This window comes from Neophocaena asiaeorientalis, unplaced genomic scaffold (assembly GCF_003031525.2).
Source record: "Neophocaena asiaeorientalis asiaeorientalis breed wild unplaced genomic scaffold, Neophocaena_asiaeorientalis_V1.1 scaffold43, whole genome shotgun sequence".
NCBI classification, from domain to species: Eukaryota; Metazoa; Chordata; class Mammalia; order Artiodactyla; family Phocoenidae; genus Neophocaena; species Neophocaena asiaeorientalis.
The window spans coordinates 13,468,425-13,485,931 of record NW_020173674.1 but is presented as its reverse complement, the minus strand read 5'-3'; the positions used below and the strand labels follow the sequence as shown (position 1 = coordinate 13,485,931).

General features: G+C 42.7%; 1 protein-coding gene across 17 annotated transcripts in view; it reads right to left on the bottom strand.

The window, feature by feature from the left end:
- The window catches only part of AMBRA1 (autophagy and beclin 1 regulator 1), a 173,906-nt gene that overhangs the window by 132,681 nt on the left and 23,718 nt on the right, over positions 1-17,507 (bottom strand). For 10 of the 17 annotated variants that reach the window (XM_024749565.1, XM_024749566.1, XM_024749561.1 and 7 more), the window contains 6 exons: positions 11,311-11,564; positions 10,887-10,945; positions 9,825-10,008; positions 9,010-9,182; positions 7,965-8,031; positions 5,960-7,413 (listed from right to left, as the gene is read on the bottom strand). In XM_024749565.1, the coding sequence (XP_024605333.1) occupies positions 5,960-7,413; positions 7,965-8,031; positions 9,010-9,182; positions 9,825-10,008; positions 10,887-10,945; positions 11,311-11,445 (2,072 nt within the window). In that variant the 5' untranslated portion in view covers positions 11,446-11,564. Of the gene's footprint in view, positions 1-5,959; positions 7,414-7,964; positions 8,032-9,009; positions 9,183-9,824; positions 10,009-10,886; positions 10,946-11,310; positions 11,565-17,507 lie in introns of those variants that run through there. The other 7 variants (XM_024749572.1, XM_024749559.1, XM_024749575.1 and 4 more) reach the window with 4 other exon arrangements.

Sequence of the window (17,507 nt, the reverse complement as noted above, 5' to 3'; positions counted from 1 at the left end):
TAGAAAATATCATTTTATACATTTTAAATTAGTAATAATGAATACAATTAATTTTTACCATTAACAATGTTCACACTCTTCAGCCCCAGCAATTGTAGTTCTGAAAATTCATCCTCCTCTAGAGACACCTGCACAAGTACACAAAGATGCTACAGCATTGTTTCTGCACGCAAAAACCAGAAACAATACAGATTCTGTCAACAGAGGACTTGTTTAATCATGGTGCATCCAATTGTGGAATACAATGCCATTGTTAAAAAGAATGTAGCAGATCTCTACACATCAACATGGAAAAATGTCCATGACATATTAAGTGAAATATGTAAACGGTGGAAGAGTAGATTTAGTATGATCCCATTTTTATAAATTAAAAAAAGTGCTTTCATTTGCAGAGAAAAAATTCTTAAGTTAACACACAAATTGCTAACAGTGGTTAGCACTGCAGAGGACATTCACTATAGATAGATAAATCACACATTTCTATGTTTGAATTTTTACAAATGACTTTGTATTTGTTTTGTAAGCAAACAAAACAGGCATCTCAAAATTCCATTTATGATACCTTGCTGACTACAAATTTTTCAGGCTCTCCCTTCCTCACAGTTTCAATAACATGCTGTCATGCCTGGGGGATGGGGGTGGCTTTGTTGCAGATAATATGCCTGCCAAGAGGCTTTATTTCTTTATTTATTTGGCAAGTCTTCATCCAAACATTTAAGGCCCTTCTAATTCTGACACAATCACTGACTCCCGCCTTCTGGTTTTCACCACAGAATCAAGACACAAATTAATCTAAAAGTGTGTGATGCTGGCCTAACTTTAATTTACCCTATTTAGCAGAGCCTCTTCAGTCTATTGTCAATCAGCAGCCACATGATCCTTTTAAAATAAAAGATCATGCTACTCCACTTCCCAAGGCTTCCCAAATCACTCAGAGTAAGATGTAAAATCCCTTAAATATCTTAGAAGGCCTGCATAATCTGGTCCCCATTACCTCTCTAACTTCATCTTCTATCACTCCATCCTTCACTGTGCTCCAGCCAAGCGTTTCAGGGATTTTGCATTTGCCCTTCTCTGCCTAGAATGCCCTTGCCCCCAATGTATACAGAGTTTATTCCCTTACTTGCTTGAAGGAAGGAAGAGGTGTCTGCTCCAATGTCACCTTATCAGACTTCCTCTGATGACCCTATTTAACACTACAAACTTCCACCCCAGAAACACCTACATTTTCAAATATTTTTCTTCATAGAATTTAACATCATCTGGCATACTAGATATTTTATTTATGTGTTTATTTTCTTTCTCTCATTAGAATAAGAGACTTCTTGCTGGTACTTAAATAGTATATGGTACACAGTAGGTACTTAGTAAATATTTGTCAACCTATGAATGAATGAATCGATCAATCAGAGTAATTATTTCACCAGCCCAATTCCCAGGGTTATAACAAGAGCCACGCTCCTTTAAGGTACCGGAGCACGAACCCGTGTCCCCTGCATCGGCAGGCGGACTCTCAACCACTGCGCCACCAGGGAAGCCCCTAGAAGTTTTGACAGAGAAAACTGATGTGTGAAAGCACTAATTTCAAATGAAGAGGACGAAAGAGCACCCTCTTTAGGACCCAGAAGTTTGACTCCCATCTTTGCTACAGGCACCTCTTTAAAGTCACTTCCGGGCTTCCCTGGGGGCGCAGTGGTTGAGAGTCCGCCTGCCGATGCAGGGGACACGGGTTCGTGCCCCGGTCCGGGAGTATCCCACATGCCGCGGAGCGGCTGGGCCCGTGAGCCATAGCCGCTGAGCCTGCGCGTCCAGAGCCTGTGCTCCGCAACGGGAGAGGCCACAGCAGTGGGAGGTCACTTCCCCTCTCTGCATCTAAGTTTTCTCATCAATTAGAAAGAGACAGAGACAGGCAGACATACAGACACTGGACTAAACAAACTCTAGGTTTTCTCCAGTTTCAAGATGCCATTTAAATAATTTTCTTTTTTTCCCTAATACAAGCCTTTCACGGCCACAGGGACCCTGTTGCAAGAAGCCCCAACACCTTCATCTTCTCCTGCTAAGTCCTGGGCTATCAGACCCCAAAAGAAGCTTCTCATGGTGAAGCGAAGGGTCTGCCATCCAAGTTATAAACTGTAACTTGGAGTCAGACTATATAGAGACAGTCACCTTCCACTGCCCAGAGGCAAAAGGAGATAAACCGTGCATCACTGTTCAGCAACATAGAGCTACACTGAAATACACACTTTTGCTTCATATTCTCACTATCTGAAAACACTATAGATTATATCAGCAACACCAAGGATCAAAACATGCCTCCTTAGTCCATCTCCTACTACATGGCTGAAGAATAAACCCCCTCCCTTCAAGTAGACGTGCACACACACAGTAAGGACACCTCTTCCCTGCCAGCCTAGCCCAACAGTGACACCTGCTGGGGAAATCCAAGCAAGGCCGCTCATCAGCCAGAGAACACTGGACCTTCAGAAGGTGGTAGAAGATGCTGATTAACACAAGTATATATTAGTGATTTATACCAGAATGCAGCCCCTCAGTTTATGAGGAAGTGGTGGCCCTTCTTTAATGGGTGTGCACTTAGAATATTTTACAAGATACCTCATTTTTGATAGGCTGTAAACCCTCGTGGTATACCTCATTCAAGCTCATTTGAAAAGCAACTCCATAAATAATGTAACCACTGGATTAATATACTATTTTACAATGAGAACTGCGCATTTGTATATTTGAAAATTTAAAAAGCGTGTGTGTGTGTGTCTGTGTATATATATATATATATATATACATATAAAATTGTTTACAGCAAGATGACAAGGGACTTCATTTTCTACAACATAACATTTCTAAATGCTTGAACTTTTTTATTTAAACCACAAACACATACTACTTTTTGCCTAAAAAAATTCTGATACATCCTTAATAGCTTCTGGTTTTAAATGGCCCACTTTATTAAGAAGTGACTATTAATATATTAGTCACACGTGGCTATCTACATTTAAATTAGTTAAAATTTAAATGTAGTTTCTCAGATCACACTAGCCACATTTCAAATGCTCAATAGCCACATGCGGCTGGTAGCTACTATACTATATGGCACAGATACAGAACATTTTATTAGACAGAATTGCTCTAGAGAAACATACTGGAGTATATTCAGACAAAATTATATGATGTCTGGGTGGCTGGGAGTGGATAAGGGATACAGACGAGTGTTGAAAATTTCTGAAGCCAGGTGATAGGTATATGGGAGTTCATTTATACTACTTTTCTTTTAATTTTTATATGTTTGAAGATTTCCATAACAAAAAGTTAAAAGAAAAGAAAAACATAAAAATGGTTCACCTAAAAATGAGATTATCACTTTAAGAAATAAAGAATCCACCTGCCAATGCAGGGGACACAGGTTCAAGCCCTGTCCAGGAAGATCCCACATGCCACAGAGCAACTAAGCCCGTGAGCCACAACTACTGAGCCCGCATGCCACAATTACTGAAGCCCACGCACCTAGTCCGTGCTCTGCAACAAGAGAAGCCACCAAAATGAGAAGCCCGCGCACCGCAATGAAGAGTAGCCCCCGCTCGCCTCAACTAGAGAAAGCCCACATGCAGCAACAAAGACCCAACGCAGCCATAAATTAATTAATTAATTAATTAAAAAAACACACACCATGGAGGGCAGCCTAAAAAAATCTTTAGTCATGCACACTGGAGTTCAAATCCCCACTCAGCAACCTACTGTGTGACCTTTAACAAGAAACTTGACTTCTCTGAGCCACTCTTTCCTCAACTGGAAGATGGGAAATTTCATACCTGCATCGCACAGAGTTACTGTGGAAATTAGAAATAATTAATGCAAAGCTAGAACACAGTAGTAGGCTCTCAGTAACTGGTATCTCTAATTATTATCAAACAACAGAGTTTGTTTTAAACAAATCAGGTAGGGCTTCCCTGGTGGCGCAGTGGTTGAGAGTCCGCCTGCCGATGCAGGGGACACGGGTTCGTGCTCTGGTCCGGGAGGATCCCACATGCCGCGGGGCTGCTGGGCCCGTGAGCCATGGCCGCTGAGCCTGCGCGTCCAGAGCCTGTGCTCTGCAACGGGAGAGGCCACAACAGTGAGAGGCCCGCGTACCGCAAAAAAAAAAAATAAACAACTCAGGTATTTCTCAGAACAGCAACACATGAAGATGTCCTGCTAGAACAGAACGGACAGAGGCTGACCACAAACCCACTGATGCTAGTGAAACAGGCACTGGTAGGCTTTTAGAGCAATAACTGTAGACAGTCCTTTATGGCTAACTTTAATAAACTTTTTGAATGCCTACTATATGTCAGGCACTATGCTTGCTACTGTCTCGAGAACCTCTCTTGACAAAAAGGAAGAACAGAGTCTCAGGCTCCTGATATGGGTCATTATGCAAGGCAAAGTATTCCAAAGCTGGCAATTTAGATGTTAATCCAGAACTGGCCTCAATCAAAGGGGCAGAGTAACAATCTCAGCTACCTCATCTCTCTTTCATATCTGACCAAGTTTCCCTGTGTTCACGTTACTAACTGCCCTTAAGTAACTTCTTCTTATCCTGAATTCATCATGCCCTTTCCTCCCTTATCATGTGCTATATCCTCAAAATTAAAAGGTCTTTCCCTTTCCAAATCCTACCCATCTTTCAAGACTTATTCTTGTAAAGCCTTCTTTGATGATCCTTCCCTTTCTCTGAAATTAGACTACATTTAATCTCAGTACCATACAATGAAGCATTCGGCTCATTTACATTTTTTATGTAATTACATGTAAATAAGTCTTGCCTCTACAACAACACTGTATACTGCCAGTGGGCAAAGACCAGGTATTATACTGCTTTTGTACTCCTGACAGTGCCTAGCACAGTGCTAGAAAAAATATATAATTCAACAAATACTTATTAACTGGGTAACTCTCTAAAGCATTCTCCCAAAATAACAAGTACATTATGTGCACAATCCATATTCCCACCCTTGCTAGAAGCTTATGTCAGAGAAACTTCAGATGCTTCAACAGAGGATGTAATGCACAGCAATATGCTGTTTGGATCCAACAGGCATATTCTGGGAGTTGGTGATTATGCTAGATTTGACCTTTACAGAATTACAGAAAGAAGTCCCTAATAAATCAAGATAGATGCGCACACAGCCATACACGGAACATGTGGTGGGCGATCAACTACACCCACTCTGTTTCTTCCATGAAAGAGTTGCCTGGGATGCCAATCCAAGTATGGAGAGGCCTTCCTTCTATGAATTTCTTCTTCTCCACCTCGAGGTGAATGTCCATCTGGAAGATCTACTCAAAGAATCTTAACTAAGCAACTAACTTGCTGTCCAAAAAATATATATCTCTAAAAAAACAAAAAACTTTTTCTTGACATATATATGTACTATTTTCTTTTCCTTTTGTCAAGTTGCAATGTTCCAAAAGATATGGTTTCAGAATTTGTCCAAAGCAACACAATCAAAGAGCCAATACACTAATATGTCCTAAGCAGGGTTCTCTTTTACTACTTTTTCCTAGTCTCTCTGGGACATTTTGTTGTTTCACAATAACCAGTCCTGCACATACAATCCTTGGAGAAGGCCAAAAAGCAGAGCAGAGGATGTCGACGGTTTTACCTCCTCATGCCTCTCTAACCTCATCTACAACTCTCCTCCAAGGCTAAACGTCACATGAGCTTAGCCAGAAAAGGAGCAAGCCGAGTCACCTGACTCATACTGCCAGGCCTTATCCTCTTTCCGCCACCACAGCAAGATTTTCCAAGAAGATGCAATGGAAGCTAGGGAAATCAGAACCACATGCATGATGCATGGATCCCAGACACTCCAGATCCAGCCACAACACCCACAGGACTGAAGGAAGAGATATCAGGAGGAAAGTAAGGGATACAGGAGAAGACAGGAAAGCATCTGCTCACCTCCTGAGTGAATCTTCCTCGGAGCTTTCCTCAGCCATATCCTGATGTAAGGCCTCCTGCGACACAGTTCCAGATCTGCTGGACTGGGTGTAAATTCGTTCCCAGTGGCCTGTCTCCTGGTTGAAGGCCACCCCCACAGTCCTCTCCTCCTGTGGGCTAGCAGAGCTGCTCAACTCCAGCCTGCTGGAGCTCGGCATTTGGCCCTCAGTCCGCTCGAGAGGTGGCAACTGGCTGCCACTCGAGGGCATGCCCTCAAAGGTACTGGGGACCTGCCAGGAAGAGCTGGCTTCACCAGAGGAGTAGTTAGGTGCACTTCTTTCCCAGCGCAGGGTATCGTTGTTGAAGGTCAGGAGATTGTGGCAAGCGCGGCAGCGGTTCAGGTGGCCACGGGACAGGTTGGAGTTGTTCTCGCTGCTGTGCGGGGTGGGCTGGTGGGAGGGGCCTGGCCTCTCAGATTCAATGTTATTGTTGAGCATTTCCTGGGCCTGTTGGGCCTGGGGCGCTTCCCCACTCAGGCTCTGGTCCAGCTCCTGAAGCCGGTCATACTCCAAAAAGAAGCGTCTCAGGTCACATTGAAGCTCATGGCGAATGCTGCCCGAGTTGTTTTGGCTAGAGCCATTCCCTCCATCTGACTCAGCTGCCAACCCTGAAGCTGGAAAACCCCTCCCTTCTGTGGCTGAAGTGTACACAGATGCTTGAGAGCCACCTTCCTGCTGTCTCAGCACAGACAGCAAACTCACCGAAGAGGCACTGGTCCTGGGCGGGGGCATGGATTCCGCCTCAGAGCGGGAGTTCAGACTGAGCACTGTCCGGGTCCACTCAGATCCTGTCAGCCCGGGAGCGATTTCTCGGTGATACCTAGAAGGGTGGCTAGACAGAGGGCCTCCCAAAGAGCGACGGGTGGGACCCAGACTGAGGTTGCGGAGCGTGTTGCCGGCAGTGCTGCTCTGGACTGTACTGAAGGCAGACGGCCGGTTCAGGAGGCCCTGGTCCTGCTGCGCTGATGAGGCCTGCTCCGGGGGATGGAAGGGCTCGGTCTGTACAAAAGAAAAGGAAGGGGTAGTAGCCCTGGCAGGAGCAGGGGGTACACTGTCCTGGTGTGGCAAGAGGGAAGGAACTCGAGTGCCAGAGCAGCGGCTGCAAAGGCACAGGATCCCAAGGTGCTGGCAGCACTCGGCTGTGGGGTAACTGACCCGCTGTCGGAGCCGGATGTAAGCGGAAGTCCTGGGACGCTCCGTGGAGGGCTGAGGGGGAGGCGGTGGGGGTGAGGGGGTGGCAGAATCTTGCACTGTGCTTTGCTCTCCCACCTGGATGCCAGAGGAGCGGGAGGACAGCATGTGCAGGAAATTGTGGAGGAGAGGCGTCCGGCGCACTGGCTGTGACTGCAGGAGGGCACGCTGACGGTAATGCGATAATTCTGTTCCGTCTATGGGGATCTCTGGTTCGTCATCACCCTGCAACGTGGACCAAGGTGGGGCGGGGGCAGAGCCAGGTAGTTAGGTAGAACTTGCTGGTAAATCAAGAAAAACTACTGATAATCATCCAAGGAAAACCTTTCTAGAGAGGCAACAGCTCCATCCTTGAAGTACTGAGAACTAACTGGTTCCAGATTCAGAATCATCATATGGTTTTAAATTATTCACTTCCAATTAGCAACACTTCTGAACGAGTACAGCTGGCAAACCAACTCTGTTACAAAAGGCATTTCCATGACATGGAGGCAGTAAGGGGAAGCAAAATGTCAACCAGCCAGAGGCACATGAATGACAAGTTATCCAACACGGCCTGGTTACTTCTACTGGGACGATCACTCAGGGGTTTCAGAATGGACTCCCCAGTCACAATATGGCTGTAACTTTGAATACAGTCTGAAGCTAGTTTTGAATCTTGACTGGAAAGAAACACTTGGACATTGAAAATTGAAGTCCAATATAATCAGAATTAGAGCACTAGTTGAGAAAATAACCCACAGTTTACACAGAGTTGAAACTGCTGACTAACTTACCTGCTGATTAGAGGGGTTAACAATTGCTGTGAGTAAGTAGTGTCCAAGCGGATCAAATCTCACCAGACTGAAAGCACAGAAGAAAGGGACAGAGACACAGAGAGAGAAATTATGTTAACCAAGAAGAGGAAACCTGTGAGAAAACGTCTGGAAATCATTACTGACAATTGTGGGATCACCGAGGTATCCACTTAATGCTACAGACTTCCAAAACTTTCAAACAGATTAAAGTAATAAAGCTCAATACTTCTTCTCACGTCCTCACACTTGCCAGAATAAGGGAATACGTATCGCAAAAATAATTTCAAAAAACACCTGGGCTTCCATCCCAGGAAGCAGCTAGCTACATTAAGCACACAGCTGCTCATGTCTAAGAGCCCATCATAATAGTAAAGCAGAGAATGCTCCCATACTCTGCCACAGGTTCAGGTCTCCCCTCACACAGCAGCTACACTGGCAAGAAGCATGAGTGCTGGTGACAAGGAACAGTCTCAGCATCAAGTGACACAGCTGAGGCTAGAAAATTAGCTAATATCCAACTGCGATACCAAGAGGACCAAAGGAAAACAATGCATCAACTATAATTCAGGCAATATGTGCGCTGATTTTGAAGGCTAAATATGTAAATATCTACTAGCAGATTGGATACATATCTACACCTCCACTTTCCATTTCCAGAAAACCAGGGATGAGCAACTTAGCCACCAAGCTACCCACCACGTGAATACCTTTCAGGATTATTAAAAAAAAAAAAAAGGCTTTATACCAAACCAGATAGCTTTGAACCTAAAAAAGATTCTAACAGCCATAGTCTACAGAGATCAGAAGATGAGGCCAATATGGAACAGCTGAAATGAACAATATGCACTGCTTCCTAGCTGATTAGCCAGATGCTTAAAAAGTAGGAAGAGCCATAGGGATAACACCCTGCCCTGAGCAGGGATAATACGGAGATAATAATCTGTCTCCTGAGGTGAAAGCACGGGTGAATGCTCTCTGCCATGTTAATCCTACGCCAGACATTGCTGGTGGGCAGAGCACTCACCGGACCCGTTCCATCTCACTAGCTGTCTTCACCACGGCAAAGGGCTCCCGTCGACTCCAATCCCAGAAGTGGATCTCATTGGCAGTAGCAATCAGCAGGAGCTGAGCCGTAGGGTGGAAAGCCAGGGAGGCAATGGCATTGTTGCTATCTGTGAACCAGCTTTCACTGCCACCCTATGAATGAACAAATCCCAGACATTCTTAGGTTACAAGCTGCCAGCAGACTGAGATGTCAATTTCAAAAAAAAAAAAAAAAAAAGGGTCCATTTAACATAAAACGACTACTTGTAGGGCCTACTTTAAAAGTATGTCCTCTGAAAACGACGTACAAAACCAGTGATCTGGCAGTGTCACAACTTTATCAGAAAAACATTACTGTCAGCTCAGTTTTGTCATTTACAATCCATAAGCAATGAGCACCCGCACAGCTCCTGTTTCTGTAGCCTGTGAAAACTCAAGCTTGGTGCATGACATGGTGCACAACAACCCACTAGCCAGTCACCAGGACAAGGAGCATGTTGCTTTGATGCTCCTCATCGGAATACAGTACAATCCTTGATCTAAAACAAGAGAAATCCATCCTGAAGACGTCTTAGAGTGTCCTGTACTATGTCACAATGGGCAGACAGTTAAATAGGGTGTTCATCTTAGAACGGAGGGCTGTCGGCTAGACTCCCTATCAGTAAGTAGGCAATGATTACTGAGTAAGTACTCAGATATAGTCCTAAGAACCTGGCTAGTCTCTCCTCCAGAGTTAAGAAACCAAGGGTAAACAAGTCTCTGCATTTAGAATACCAAAGAAAAGGAAACACTTACGTGTAAATCCCAAATCCTAACCTCCCCATCTAGGCAGCCAGAAGCAATAAGGCCTGAGATGGTGGGATGAAAAGTGACACACCATGGAGTGCGGCGGTGTCCAATCAGAGAGTGAACACACTTGCCTGTCTTCACCTCCGTGATATAGATATTATGGTTTACATGGGTGGAGGCCAAGAGAGTCCTAGGGAATCAAAGAGGAGGAAGTAAATGTGAAGCATGTGGGAGGGTAACAAACTTTATCAGCTTTGGACAAAAATGAAAATTGATACTTATTCCCCATCCCAACATGATAAATACTACGACTTGGGCATTACAAACAACAGAAACATTCTCATCTTTAAAAGCTTTCGGCTTCTCCATTCTGTCCCCAGAAGACACATAACCCCTTCAGAGAATATTCTTTCCAGCAGGGAAAACTATCACACTATTGGTGGCCTATATCACACAGGCAAAGGATTCTTATTGAGAAACTTTCCAAGTTCTGATCCTCGACGTTCATAGATTCCTTTGCTTATTCCCATTATTCTTATGGTTAGCACTGCTCATCTACTTTCTTTCCCTTTCTGGTAACACTGGCAAAGCTCTGTTCATTCAGTGCTTCAAAGAGCCTTTAGGGGGCTTCCCTGGTGGCGCAGTGGTTAAGAATTTGCCTGCCAATGCAGGGGACACGGGTTCAAGCCCTGGTCCAGGAAGATCCCACATGCCGCGGAGTAACTAAGCCCATGTGCCACAACTACTGAGTCTGCGCTCGAGCGCCCGGGAGCCATAACTACTGAAGTCCACACGCCTAGAGCCCGTGTTCCACAATGAGAGAAGCCACCGCAATGAGAAGCCTGCGCACCGTAACCAAGAGTAGCCCCCACTCGCCACAACTAGAGAAAGTCCCCGCGCAGCAAAGAAGACCCAACGCAGACAAAAATAAATAAATAAAATAAATTAAAAAAAAAAAAAAAAAAGAGCCTTTAGGGATTTGACTTGGAAGATCAAGCTAGGCCAAATACACAGAAAGCAATGCTGTCACAAGTCTCAGGTAAAGTTTAGGTAAGGACTTGGTGGTACCTGTCTGGGCTGAAGGCCAATAAAAAGGTAGAGCGTGGACTATCCGGCAGTTCTACTCTCTGAGAAATAAACAAACAAAAGTTAAAATACATTATTTATAAACTATGGCTCACTCTATCTCAAAAGCACCAAACCATTCCAGACTAGTATCTAAAAACTGGAGACAATGATCAAGCTACAAATTGAGAGAGATAAATCTAAATTACCTTCAGGAAAAATATCTAGCTCTAAAGAAAAATGATATTTCTAGCCCATTATGCTTCCAAATTTATTAAAACCTCCTCCCACAAAAAACCAAGTTAGATATATCAATTCTCCTACACAAAATAAATTGTACCCCAACTCTATGTCATTAACCCATTCTAAGGCCCCATTCTACTGTCACCCCTACAACTCCTATGTGAAAAACACCCATTTTTCTCACCTTGCCCTCCCATTTCATCCACCGGGTTTTATCTTCCACCAGCTCCTGCAGAAGTCGCTGAGCTCCAAAGGTCCGAGTGCCCCGTTCTCGCCCCCAGAGTATCCGGACAGCATTCTTCTCTGGAACAACCTTCATGGTCCTCAGTAGCCACTGTCACACCAGGCCCGGGAAGAGAAGGAGTGAGCAATAGCTCTACACGCTGAAGCAGCTAAAATGAGGCCATTCAGGTCCTTGTAAGTTGCCTTCATGGAAATCTAAGGTATAGACATTAATGTCAAAGAACATCTATTCTGCAGTCAGAGAAGGTTCCCACTGCAAATATGATTCTAGCTCAAAGAGGAAAGTACTGTTCTTTTCATATTTAATGACATCTTCTCAGAAAAGACCCTTCTCCCAGAACTTTTCTTCCAAGAATATTTCATCCTTAAATTCCTCCCATATCCTCCATAGCTCAGCCTTATATCTAAAGAAGAGACCATTGTCTAAAGGAGTTATTCTTTTTATCAGGCAGTAAAAACTTTTTTACTAACCAAAAGGTCTAAAACCCTGTCAAAAACAAAACAAATCACAATATCTGCACTCCAGGGACTTCCCTGGCAGTCCAGTGGTTAGGACTCCGTGCTTCCAATGCAGGGGTCACAGGGTCAATCCCTGGTCCGGGAATTAAAATCATGCATGGCACACAGCACAGCCAAAAAAAAAAAAAAAAAAAATCTGCACTCCCCGCTCTGTGCCAAGCTGCTTCCCTAGTTGCTAGTAGTCTTCTTTATCACTTGGGCAGCCTCCAAACTAAAGGACACGTAACCAATTTTAAAAGGCTATTACTTAAGGTATGGTTCTTATGCAGCAGCTTCAATTCTATCTCCTACCTAAAAGGAAGTACACAGAACCACTTCGAGGTACCTTTCTCATTCTCTTTTTCTCTTCCCCACTCAAGTTCCAGAATAGAGGACAGAGGAAAGAGAAGAAAAAATTTCAATTCCTTTTTCTCATCCACTGCAAGCCTTAACTGTATAAAACTGTCACAAAATAAACACAAATCCTATTAAAATGTCAAATAGCAGCAAAATATACACATGTGCAACAATTAAAGAATTGTGGTCCCTCCAAACAATGGACTATGCAGCCCAATGAAATGGCATTTGAAAAGAATACGTATATAAACCTCATTCATTGCAACACTGTTTCTTCAACTATATTTTGAAAAAATTCAAATATACAGAAAAGTTGAAAACAGTAGAATAAATACCAACTACTCACCACTTAGACTCAAGAATTGCTAATATATTGTCAAATTTGCCTCATTTATCTCTATGGATAGAGATATATAAGGGTTGTTTTAATTTTCCTGCGAACCATTTCAGCAGGCATTGAGATACTCTAATCCTATATACCTCACTGTGCATCTAAGAATGAAGACATTTAACTTCATAACCACAATACCATTATCACACACATTATCATTTGTGCCTTTAATACACCAAATACACCAAAAAGTGTCTTAAAAAAAATCCAGGTCTTCCCTGGTGGCACAGTGGTTGAGAGTCCGCCTGCCGATGCAGGGGACGCGGGTTCGTGCCCCGGTGCGGGAAGATCCCACATGCCGCGGAGCGGCTGGGCCCATGAGCCATGCCCGCCGAGCCTGTGCGTCCGGAGCCTGTGCTCCACAACGGGAGAGGCCACAACGGTGAGAGGCCCGCGTACCGCAAAAAAAAAAAAAAAAATCTAGAATCCAAACAAGGTTCAAGCAACGAATTTGGATGTTATGTCTCTTTAGTCTCTTTTACTCTAGAATGGCCTCCAAGTTTTATTTTGGTTGGTTCTGTTTATGCTTGTTTGTTTACAACACAAGCTTTTTAAAAAGACCAGGAGAGTTGACTTGTTGACTTGCAGTTGACAGTTACATCCTAGTTTTGTCTGATTATTTCCTCACAGTGCCATTTAGCTTGCATCTCTATCCCTAATACTTCCTGTAAACACTGACTAGATTTAGGTTAAGAGGCTTGGGCAAAAATGCTTCTCAGGTGATGCTACCTATGTACCTCATCTCATGATGCAGCACATCATATTCTCAGACTGTTCCATTTAGTGAGACCTGGTAAATTACATGATCATCTGGCAAAACATGATCACTTGGTTGAGTCTGTAACAGCCAGAGCTCTCTTTATAAAGGTATATTTCCCCCTTTACAACTACTGATCTGTGGCTAATGTTCGGCACCATGTGAATATGCTGTTCCTCTTCAACCTTTTGCTTAATCATTTAGCAGTCACTGATGATTCCTTTTTAAATTATTTCATTTGGGGGCTGGAATACATTGATTTTCCAATTCCATCATTATTTCTACATTTATTAGCTGGCATTCTTCTGGAAAGAACTTTCCCTTAATAACTGAAGCAGAGTAAATGCTTAATTTTTTTCCCTTTAATTACTACTTCTTATTGTTTGTAATAGCAAAAATTGGGCACAACCCAAGTCTCTAAAGGGGACTAAATGACTACGGTAAGGAAGGTTCTATGGGTACTAACAGCAAGAGGTCTCCAAGATACATTGTTCAGAGGAGGAAAAAGCAAGGAGCAAAACAACATATATAGTAAGGCTAACTTTTGAAAAAGAGGAGAAATTAATGGTCACCTATTAGGAACTGAAGGGACAAGGTAAATGGAGACAAAGATAGAAGCTAGACTTCTCAGTGTTTTTGTTTTATGTCATTTTTATTTTTGAAATTACCTATTCAAAATTTATTTTTAAAATATTTAATAATGTGAAAAAATACATGTTAAGTGAAAAAAGCAGAATAGAAAATTACATATACAGTATGATCCAAATTTTATTTTTTTTTAATCTTTACGAATAATGATAGAGGCACTTCCCTGGTGGCACAGTGATTAATAATCCACCTGCCAATGCAGGAGACACGGGTTCAAGCCCTGGTCTGGGAAGATCCCACATGCTGCGGAGCAACCAAGCCCGTGTGTCACAACTACTGAGTCTGCGCTCTAGAGCCCGTGAGCCACAACTACTGAGCCCACATGCCACAACTACTGAGCCCACATGCCACAACTACTGAAGCCCGTGCGCCTAGAGCCCCTGCTCCACAACAAGAGAAGCCACCACAATGAGAAGCCCGCACACCGCAACGAAGAGTAGCCCCCACTCACCGCAACTAGAGAAAGCCCACACGCAGCAACGAAGACCCAATGCAGCCAAAAATAAATAAATAAAATTTTTTAAATCATAAAAAAAAAACAATGACAGAAGAGAAATATAAAAAGTATTAACCATGGTTCTCTTTGGGTGGCAGGATTATAGGTGACAATCAACAGAAAAGGCAGTGTTCTTTTCATTTTTTTAATTTAAAAAGTAATAAATGCTTATTGTAAAAGTCAAACAATAATCAGCTCTTTACACTTCACGAAAGGCTGCAATCTAAAAAGTACACAACTAGATGCATCCAAATACAGAAGGAAAAATACTTATCGCCTATGCTGAAATGAGTTTTCTCCCTGAATATTAAAATTTAAAAACCCAGAAAGATTCTACAGAAAAACAGAATTCCAAGTTCCTAGTCACATACAGCACAAAGTTCCCTAAGGATTGACTGAGGAACACTCTAGCCTGTATCCTTGTAGTACAGCTCTCATCCCCCAGTAGCCTACAATATAAATACTATGTACACAAGGAATATGTCAACACAGTGCTGGCCAACCTCCTGCATAAACTAAGGATGAACTAACTGGAAAGAAATAATCTCCTTGGTGACCCTGATAACTCATGGTTTAAAGACCAAAAGTCTGGAAGTGAAACTGCCACAAATCTGAAATACAGTTCCCATCTATTCACCTTAACCCTTAACTGAGCCTATAATTTTTTTAGAGCCAATCATTCTTTTACCTAATATAGAGAACTTCAGCAGAAATGAGTTTTGAGGGTTCCTTGCCCTATAGTGCAACATTAAAAGTACTTTTTAACCATTTATAATCTTATAACATGTGGTGAACACAGCAGCAGTCCAATTCCTAAAAAAAGTCTGACCTTCTGACCTCATGTAACTCAAGAGGAAGAAAATATAGGTCACAAACACTGGATGATTCAGAAAACTGTGATGCAGTCTGAAGTTCCTACAGGAATCAGAAGGACGAGGGAAGAGCTGCTACAAATACCAGTTATCAAGAAAATTCAAAAACTAAAGCTCAGGATTACTGAAGAGCCTCTCTACCAATTCCCAGAGACCTAAACACACCAACAGTTCAAACAAGAGAAAGTCTGACTGATGGCAAGAAGTCAAAGGAACTAAAACAACTGCACAGTCTCTCTTTTGTCTGAAGAAAAAATATTTGCTCTGTTTCTTTAAAAGCATAAGGAGCCTTCTCCTGATACACTCCTTACGCCACCTGAGAAGAAATTTCACTTTGTTCTCCATAAAGAACAAAAGGAGCTAAATCAAACTGCAGTCAGGCAGGCCTGTTGCTGAGGAGGAAGTGCCAGTCAAGTGTGTTTTTCATTTCTCTTTTTAAAAAGGAGGAAGAAACAAGTTTCCCAATCTGTCCCTTAAACCAGATCGGGACAAAGGGTGCCAAGAAGAGTCTTTGTGATACCATTTCACAGGCCCCCGGAATCAATCCTCAATCACCAAAAGCCTCGTGCACGTACAACCAAAAGGGCACGACTGGGATATGTACATAACACAAATATTATTTGTTATTCCACCCCATTTCTAACCACCACCCCCCATAATGATGATCACTCTAAAAAGATGGGAAGATAACTACCTTGAAAGGTTCTCTCTGCTTAATTCTAGGACAAAATTATATTTAACGAGCACTAATAAAAGTCACCTAGAGATTATGCACAGCCCAGTGGAAACTAAAGTCAGACTTACAGGTTCTCCTTGCAATTTGATCACCTTATGCTAGCAATTTCACTCCAGCTTCAAGCAATATGACTTTGGACAAGTTATTTAACTTCTTTGAGACTTTTCTGCCCCCTTTGTAAATAGGAATTGCAATATCTGCCTCATCAAGTTGTTGTGAGGCTCCAATAAGAAAAGTGTGGTGGAGCATTAAGACCACTGCTGTTATTGTTGTCATTATTATTGAATCCTCTTTGGGGTTCACCATGGTTTCCCTCACCAAACAATATGGCCAATTAAAACCTCTGAGACCTGAGATGCCACGATTCCCAAGAGTAGCAGATTCCTAAGAAACATTTCAAAGGCTGTTACCAGACAACAAAATAAAAAGTACTCAGGGAAAGTACCGTACTCATTTGTGTGGCAAAAATAATTAAATGAGATTTGGGCTACCTCTACATAAAAAGTGAATTAAAAAACAGAACCAACAACTTAGAGCTATATCTGCAAAACCTGGCTAATAATTCACACCCCAAATCCTCCCTACCAATAGCATTCCAGGGGTATGAATCAGAGTTATTAGGCCTGGAAGCACTGTTAAAATGCAGTCCAATGATCTCATTTATTTGAGTAACTGCATCTCTCTTCACTTCACTATGCCCATGTAGGCAAAGTCTAAGAGTCAAATCAGCCATGTAATACCAACATATATCCCAAAATAACATACAGGATTCAACCCAAGGTTAACTTTTTTTGTTGTTTTTGCTTTTTCTTTTTTGGCCGCACTACGTGGCATGCGGGATCTTAGTTCCCCAACCAGGGATCAAACCTGCTCCCCCTGCAGTAGAAGCACGGAGTCTTAACTGATAGACCGCCAGGGAAGTCCTGAGGGTTAACTCTTTAAAAGAAAAAAAAAATCCTTTAAATACTAAACCTAGGATCACCTGCATAAGTAGAGTTCTCCCAACAACTGGAAAATTAACTACAAAATGTCAGGCCTTTAATTAGAGGCCTAAAAGTGGCCCAGTACTCTTTAGAAACTCCATGTGGGTGGAAATACACAGGGTTTTCTACAACTGGCAGCTCGGTTTTCATTAATAGGACTTTCTATAGGGCATTTCAGGACACTTCAAATGACACCATATACGATCCGAGTCCAAAAATGTAAGCACCACAGCAGCAACCATCCCTGCCTCTATATAGCTCTTGCCTGACTCCTAGAATAGACTGAACTTGGAGGGGAGCAGGGAATTTGGGGCAAAGCATCACAAATCTAGAACTGTTATCAGGTAACAAACTCTGAAAGCAAACACACCTGGAAGCATAAGAACTTCAACTAAAAAAA